Raw genomic sequence first — 8787 nt, 5'->3', positions numbered from 1 at the left:
TCGCCCCCTCTCACCCGCCTCTCACCCACCTCTCACCCACCTCTCAACCCACACCCACCTCTCACCCCGTCTCACCCACCTCTCACCCACCTCTCACCCCCTCTCACCCCACACCCGCCTCTCACCCACCTCTCACCCACCTCTCACCCACCTCTCACACCCTCTCACCCCACACCCGCCTCTCACCCACCTCTCACCCACCTCTCAACCCACCCACCTCTCACCCACCTCTCACCCCCTCTCACCCACCTCTCAACCCACCCTCATCTCTCACCCACCTCTCAACCCACACCCACCTCTCACCCACCTCTCACCCCCTCTCACCCACCTCTCAACCCACACCCACCTCTCACCCACCTCTCACCCACCTCTCAACCCACACCCACCTCTCACCCACCTCTCACCCACCTCTCACCCACCTCTCACCCACCTCTCAACCCACACCCACCTCTCACCCACCTCTCACCCACCTCTCACCCCCTCTCACCCTCCTCTCACCCCCTCCTCTCACCTCTCCCCTCTCACCCCCTCTCACCCACCTCTCCTCTCCCCCCTCTCACCCCCTCTCACCCACCTCTCACCCACCTCTCACCCCCTCTCACCCCCCCTCTCACCCCCTCTCACCCCCTCTCACCCACCTCTCACCCCCTCTCACCCACCTCTCACCCACCTCTCACCCTCTCATCCCCATCTCACCCACCTCTCACCCCCCTCTCACCCACCTCTCACCCACCTCTCACCCCACCTCTCACCCTCACCCACCTCTCACCCGCCCCTCTCACCCCCTCTCACCCCCTCTCACCCACCTCTCCCACCCTCTCACCCACCTCTCACCCACCTCTCACCCACCTCTCACCCACCTCTCACCCCTCTCACCCAGTCTCACCCACCTCTCACCCCCTCTCACCCACCTCTCACCCACTCTCTCACCCACCTCTCACCCACCTCTCACCCACCTCTCACCCACCTCTCACCCACCTCTCACCACCTCTCACCCACTCTCCCACTCCACCTCTCACCCACCTCTCACCCACCTCTCACCCACCTCTCACCCACTCTCTCACCCACCTCTCACCCACCTCTCCCACCCCACACCCACCTCTCACCCACCTCTCACCCCCTCTCACCCTCTCCCCTCCTCTCACCACCTCTCACCCACCTCTCACCCCCTCTCACCCACCTCTCACCTCCCCCACCTCTCACCCACCTCTCACCCTCTCTCACCCACCTCTCACCCCTCTCACCCACCTCTCACCCCACCTCTCACCCACCTCTAACCCCCTCTCACCCACCTCTCCCCTCCTCCACCCTCCCCACCTCTCACCCACTCCACCTCCACCCACCTCTCACCCACCTCTCACCCACCTCTCACCCACCTCTCACCCACCTCTCACCCCCCCACCTCTCCCACCTCTCACCCACCTCTCCCACCCACCTCTCACCCACCTCTCAACCCCACCTCTCCCCCACCTCTCACCCCCTCTCACCCCCCCACCCTCTCACCCACCTCTCACCCACCTCTCTTCCTCCACCTCTCACCCACCTCTCACCCACCTCCTCTCACCCACCTCTCACCCACCCCCTCCACCCACCTCTCACCCACCTCTCACCCACTCTCTCAACCCACACCCACCTCTCAACCCCCTCTCACCCACCTCTCACCCACCTCTCCTCACCCTCTCACCCACCTCTCAACCCCTCTCACCCACCTCTCCCCACCTCTCACCCCACCTCCACCACCTCTCCCAGCCCCTCTCACCCACCTCTCACCCCTACACCTCCCACCTCTCACCCACCTCTCCCCCTCTCACCCACCTCTCAACCCACACCCACCTCTCACCCACCTCTCACCCACCTCTCTCACCCCCTCTCACCCACCTCTCACCCCACCTCTCACCCCTCCCCCCATCTCCCCACCTCTCACCCAAACCCCCTCTCACCCCCTCTCACCCACCCCACTCTCACCCCCTCCCACCTCTCACCCCCTCCTCTCACCCCCTCTCACCCACCTCTCACCCACTCTCACCCCCTCTCACCCCCTCTCTGCCCCCTCTCATCCCCATCCTCTCAACCTCTCACCCACCTCTCACTCTCTCCCCCCTCTCACCCACCTCTCAACCCCCTCTCACCCCTCTCACCCACCTCTCACCCAGAAAGCCCCACCCACCTCTCACCCCCTCTCACACCCACCTCTCACCCACCTCTCACCCACCTCTCACCCAGTCTCCTCCTCACCCTCTCACCCACCTCTCACCACCTCTCACCCACCTCTCACCCACCTCTCACCCCCTCTCACCCACCTCTCAGAGCCTAAACTCAACCCCTCTCACCCACCTCTCACCCCCTCTCACCCACCCCTCTCCAACCTCCACCCCCTCTCACCCCCCTCACCCCTCTCACACCTCTCACCCACACCCCACCTCTCACCCACCTCTCACCCCCTCTCACCCCACTCTCTCAACCTCTCACCCACCTCTCACCCACCTCTCACCCACCTCTCACACCCCTCTCACCCACCTCTCAACCACACCCACCTCTCACCCCCTCTCACCCACCTCTCAGAGACTCTCACCCCCTCTCACACCTCTCCCCCTCTCCCCACCCTCTCACCCACCTCTCACCCCCTCTCACCCCCCACCTCTCCCTCTCACCCATCTCACCCACCTCTCACCCCCTCTCACCCACCTCTCACCCTCTCTCACCCATCTCTCACCCCCTCTGACCCCAACCCTCTCACCCACCTCTCACCCCACCTCCCACCTCTAACCCCCTCTGGTCTCCCCACCATCTCACCCACCTCTCACCCACCTCTCACCTCTCACCCACCTCTCACCATCTCTCTCTCTCACCCATCTCTCACCCACCTCTCACCCCCACACCCACCTCTCACCCACCTCTCACCCACCTCACCCCCCTCTCACCCACCTCTCACCCCCTCTCACCCACCACCACCCTCTCACCCACCTCTCACCCACCTCTCACACCCCCTCTCACACCCAACCTCTCACCCACTCTCACCTCTCACCCACCTCTCACCCACCTCTCACCCCTCTCACCACCTCTCACCCACCCCTCTCACCCACCTCTCAACCCACCTCCCACCTCCTCTCACCCACCTCTCACCCACCTCTCACCCACCCTCACCCCCTCTCACCCACCTCTCACCCTCTCACCACCCCCTCTCAACCCCCCACCCACCTCTCACCCCCCTCTCACCCCTCTCCCACACCCACCTCTCACCCACCTCTCTCACCCCACCTCTCACCCACCTCTCACCCACATCTCTCAACCCACCTCTCACCTCCTCTCACCCACCTCTCAACCCACACCCCCCTCTCACCCCCTCTCACCCCCTCTCACCCACCCTCTCAACCCACCCACTCTCACCCACCTCTCACCCACCTCTCACCCCCTCTCACCCACCTCTACCACCCACCTCTCACCCACCTCTCACCCACCTCTCACCCCTCTCACCCCCTCTCTCACGCACCTCTCACCCCCTCTCACCCACCTCTCACCCTCTCACCCCTCTCACCTCCTCTCACCCACCCTCACCCACCTCTCACCCACCTCTCACCCCTCTCACCCACCTCTCACCCCCTCTCCCCCACCTCTCACCCACCTCTCACCCCCTCTCACCCACCCTCATCTCACCCCCTCTCACCCACCTCTCACCCACCTCTCACCCCCTCTCACCCACCTCTCACCACCTCTCACCCACCTCTCACCCACCTCTCACCCACCTCTCACCCACCTCTCACCCATCTCACCCACCTCTCACCCACCTCTCACCCCACCCCTCTCACCCACCTCTCACCCACCTCTCACCCCACCCCTCTCACCCACCTCTCACCCACCTCTCACCCCTCTCACCCACCTCTCACCCACCTCTCACCCACCTCTCACCCCCTCTCACCCACCCTACCCCACCTCTCAACCCCCTCTCACCCACCTCTCACCCCTCCCACCACCTCTCACCCACCTCTCAACCCACACCCACCTCTCAGCCCTCTCACCCACCTCTCACCCACCTCTCACCCACCTCTCACCCACACCCACCTCTCCCACCCACCTCTCACACTCTCTCACCCATCTCTCACCCACCTCTCACCCCTCTCCCCATCTCACCCACCTCTCACCCACCTCTCACCCCACACCCCTCTCACCCACCTCTCACCCACCTCTCACCCCACACCCCCCTCTCACCTGCCTCTCACCCACCCCCTCGCCCCCTCTCCCCCTCTCACCACCTCTCACCCACCTCTCACCCCTCTCACCCACCTCTCACCCACCTCTCACCCCCACTCGCCTCTCACCCACTCTCACCCACCTCTGGTTCCCCACCTCTCAACCCCTCTCACCCACCTCTCACCCCCTCTCACCCATCTCACCCACCCCACCTCTCACCCCTCTCACCCCTCTCCCCTCACCCACCTCTCACCCACCCCTCACCCCTCCTCTCACCCACCTCTCACCCACCTCTCACCCCACCCACCTCTCACCCACCTCTCACCCACATCTCACCCCCTCTCAACCCCCATCTCACCCACCTCTCACCCCCTCTCACCCCACACCCACCCACTCACCCTCACCTCTCACCCACCCTCTCACCCACCCCTCTGCCCCTCTCCACCTCTCACCCACCCCTCTCACCCCCTCACCACCTCTCACCCCACCCGCCTCTCACCCACCTCTCACCCCCTCTCACCCACCTCTCAACCCACACCCACCTCTCACCCCCTCTCACCCCCACACCCTCCTCCCACCACCTCTCACCCTCCTCTCACCCACCTCTCAACCCCTCACCCACCTCTCACCCACCTCTCACCCACCTCTCAACCCCTCTCTCACCCCCTCACCCCCTCACCCACCTCTCACCCACCCCTCACCCCCTCTCACCCACCCCTCACCCACCCTCTCTCACCCACCTCTCACCCACCCCTCACCCACCTCTCACCCACCTCTCACCCCCACCCACCCCCTCTCACCCACCTCTCACCTCTCCCCTCTCACCCCACACCCACCTCTCACCCACCTCTCACCCACCTCTCACCCCACTCACCCACCTCTCATCCCCCACCTCTCTCCCCCCCTTCCCCCTCTTCCCCTCCTCTCTCACCCTCTCTCTCTCCCCTCCTCTCCCCCCCTCTACCCCCCTCTCTTCCCCTCCCCCTCCTCCTCTTCCCTCCTCTCCCCTCCCTCCTTCCACCTCTCTCTACCCTCCTCCCCCCCCACTCTCTTCCCCACCTCCCCCTCCTCTCTCTTCCCCTCCTCTCCCCCTCCTCTCTCTTCCCTCTCTCTCTTCCCCCTCCTCTCTCTTCCCCCTCCTCTCCCTCCTCTCTCTTCCCCCTCCTTCTCCCTCCTCTCTCTTCCCCTCCTTCCTCCCCTCCTCTCTCTCCCCCTCTCTCTCCTCTTCCACTCCTCTCTCTCCCACCTCTCCCACTCTCTCTCTTCCCCTCCTCTCCCCTCCTCTCTCTCCCCCCCTCCTCCCCACTCTCTCTCTTCCCCACCTCTCCCTCCCTCTCTCTCCCTCCCCTCCTCTCTCTCCCCTCTCTCTTCCCCTCCTCCCCCCTCTCTCTTCCCCCCCCCCCTCTCTCTTCCCCTCCCCTCCCTCTCTTCCCCTCCCTCTCTCTCTCCCCCTCCTCCCCCTCCCCTCTCTCTTCCCCTCCCTCCCTCCTCTCTCTTCCCCTCCTCCCCCTCCTCTCTCTTCCCCCCTCCCCCTCTCTCCTTCCCCTCCTCCCCCCCTCCTCTCTCTTCCCCTCCTCTCCCTGCTCTCTGTTCCCTCCTCCCCCTCCCCTCTCTTCCCCCCTCCTCTCTCTTCCCCTCCTCCCCCTCCTCTCTCTTCCCTCCCCCCTCCTCCTCTTCCCTCCTCTCCACTGCTCTCTGTTCCACTCTTCGTCCTATTTTCTCCCTCCCAGACTCAAAGAGAAAGGGATCTAGGGCCCTCCCCTCATCTGAAATGTTCCAGCCCAGCACATTCAGAGCTGATAAACTCACTATACAATAGGTACATGTTTCAAAAGAGAGAGAGAGAGAGAGAGGTGGGAGGCAGATTGATACATAAGAAGAGATAGAGCAGAGGGAGAAGGCAACCAAGAGATGTGTTATGCAAACTATGGGACCTAACTGCTGACTGGTATACCAACTGGAGAGAGAGAGACTGACAAGCCTGGAGAGACTGACAGAGAGAGAGAGAGAGACTTACAAGACTGGATAGACTGACAGAAAGAGAAAGAGACTGACAGAGAGAGAGAGAGACTGACAGAGAGAGAGAGACTGACAGAGAGAGAGAGAGACTGACAGAGAGAGAGGAGACTGACAAGACTGGAGAGACTGACAGAGAGAGAGAGAGACTGACAAGACTGGAGAGACTGACAGAGAGAGAGAGAGACTGACAGAGAGAGAGAGAGACTGACAAGACTGGAGAGACTGACAGAGAGAGAGAGAGACTGACAAGACTGGAGAGACTGACAGAGAGAGAGAGAGACTGACAAGACTGGAGAGACTGACAGAGAGAGAGACTGACAAGACTGGAGAGACTGACAGAGAGAGAGAGAGACTGACAAGACTGGAGAGACTGACAGAGAGAGAGACTGACAAGACTGGAGAGACTGACAGAGAGAGAGAGAGACTGACAAGACTGGAGAGACTGACAGAGAGAGAGAGAGACTGACAAGACTGGAGAGACTGACAGAGAGAGAGAGAGACTGACAGAGAGAGAGAGAGAGACTGACAAGACTGGAGAGACTGACAGAGAGAGAGAGAGACAGAGAGAGAGATGCTGTGTGTGTTGATGGTGCTGTGCTGGTCGTGGGGTGTGTTGGGGTACGGGCGCGGGGGGCAGAAAGACTCATCGGGGGCAGGACTGTGCCCTTCTCCGTGTCAGTGTGAGGAGGATGGTATCTTTGTTCTGGCGGACTGTTCTGAACTGGGACTATCAGCTGTACCTGACAACCTCAGCCACCTAACTACTTACCTGTAAGTACCTTCTCTACCCTACCCACTCTACCCTACCTCCTCTACCCTACCTCCTCTACCCTACCCCCTACCCCCTCTACCCTACCCCCTCTCCCCTACCCCTCAGCCACCTAACTACTTACCTGTGTACCTTCTCTACCCTACCCCCTCTGCCCTACCCCCTCTACCCCTACCTCCTCTACCCTACCCCTACCCCTACCTCCTCTACCCTACCCCCTCTACCCTACCCCTCTACCCTACCACTACCCCCCTCTACCCTACCCCCCTCTACCCTACCTCCTCTACCCTACCCCCTCTACCCTACCCTCTCTACCCCCTCTACCCTACCCCTACCCCCTCTACCCTACCCCCTCTACCCTACCCCCTCTACCCCTACCTCCTCTACCCTACCCCCTCTACCCCCCTCTACCCTACCCCTCCTCTGCCCTACCCCCTCACCCTACCCCTCTCTACCCTACCCCTCTACCCTACCCCCTACCTCCTCTACCCTACCCCCCTCTACCCTACCCCTACCTCCTCTACCCTACCCCCTCTACCCTACCCCCTCTACCCTACCTCCTCTACCCTACCCCCTCTACCCTACCCCTCTACCCTACCCCCTCTCCCCTACCCCTCAGCCACCTAACTACTTACCTGTAAGTACACTACAGTATGTATCTATATTTACCCTACCCCTCTACCCGACCCCCTCTACCCTACCCCCTCTCCCCTACCTCCTCTACCCTACCCCCTACCTCCTCTACCCTACCCCTCTAACCTACCCCTACCTCCTCTACCCTACCCCCTCTACCCTACCCCTACCTCCTCTACCCTACCCCCTCTACCCTACCCGGCACAGCCAGAAGAGGACTGGCCACCCCACATAGCCTGGTTCCTCTCTAGGTTTCTTCCTAGGTTTTGGCCTTTCTAGGGAGTTTTTCCTAGCCACCGTGCTTTTACACCTGCATTGTTTGCTGTTTGGGGTTTTAGGCTGGGTTTCTGTACAGCACTTTGAGATATCAGCTGATGTACGAAGGGCTATATAAATAAATTTGATTTGATTTGATTTTGATTTACCCCCTCTACCCTACCCCTACCTCCTCTACCCTACCCCCTCTACCCTACCCCCTCTACCCTACCTCCTCTACCCTACCCCTCTACCCTACCCCTCCACCCTACCCCTACCTCCTCAACCCTACCCCCTCTACCCTACCTCCTCTACCCTACCCCCTCTGCCCTACCCCTACCCCCTCTACCTAACCCCTCTACCCTACCCCTCTACCCTACCCCCTCTCCCCTACCCCTCAGCCACCTAACTACTTACCTGTAAGTACACTACAGTATGTATCTATATTTACCCTACCCCCTCTACCTGACCCCCTCTACCCTACCCCCTCTCCCCTACCTCCTCTACCCTACCCCCTACCTCTCTACCCTACCCCCTCTACCCTACCCCTACCTCCTCTACCCTACCCCTCTACCCTACCCCTACCTCCTCTACCCTACCCCCTCTACCCTACCCCCTCTACCCTACCCCTCTACCCTACCCCCTCTCTACCCTACCCCTACCTCCTACACTACAGTATATGTATCCCCCTACCCCTACCCCCTCTACCCTACCCCCTCTACCCTACCCCCCTCCCTACCCCTCTACCTCTACCCCTACCTCTACCCTACCCCTCTACCCTACACCCTACCCCCTCTACCCTACCCCCTACCTCCTCTACCCTACTCCTCTACCCTACCCCCTCTAAGTACCCTACTCCTACTATCCCTTTACCCTACCCCTACCTCCTCTACCCTACCCCCTACCCTACCCCTCTACCCTAC

At 61.8% G+C, this 8787-nt stretch overlaps 1 protein-coding gene across 1 annotated transcript in view; it reads left to right on the top strand.

Moving 5' to 3' along the window:
- The first annotated feature begins 6009 nt into the window (after window positions 1-6009).
- Window positions 6010-8787, top strand: part of LOC115128116 (leucine-rich repeat-containing G-protein coupled receptor 6) — a 134941-nt gene continuing 132163 nt past the window's right edge. The window contains exon 1 of the mRNA XM_065021015.1: window positions 6010-6978. Coding sequence (XP_064877087.1) covers window positions 6779-6978 — 200 coding nt within the window. The 5' untranslated portion in view covers window positions 6010-6778. The remainder of the gene's footprint in view (window positions 6979-8787) is intronic.

The sequence above is a fragment of the Oncorhynchus nerka genome, linkage group LG7, assembly GCF_034236695.1.
Source record: "Oncorhynchus nerka isolate Pitt River linkage group LG7, Oner_Uvic_2.0, whole genome shotgun sequence".
Classification (NCBI taxonomy): Eukaryota; Metazoa; Chordata; class Actinopteri; order Salmoniformes; family Salmonidae; genus Oncorhynchus; species Oncorhynchus nerka.
The sequence above is the reverse complement of the archived record's forward strand: the minus strand, read 5'-3'. Positions and strand labels throughout refer to the sequence as shown.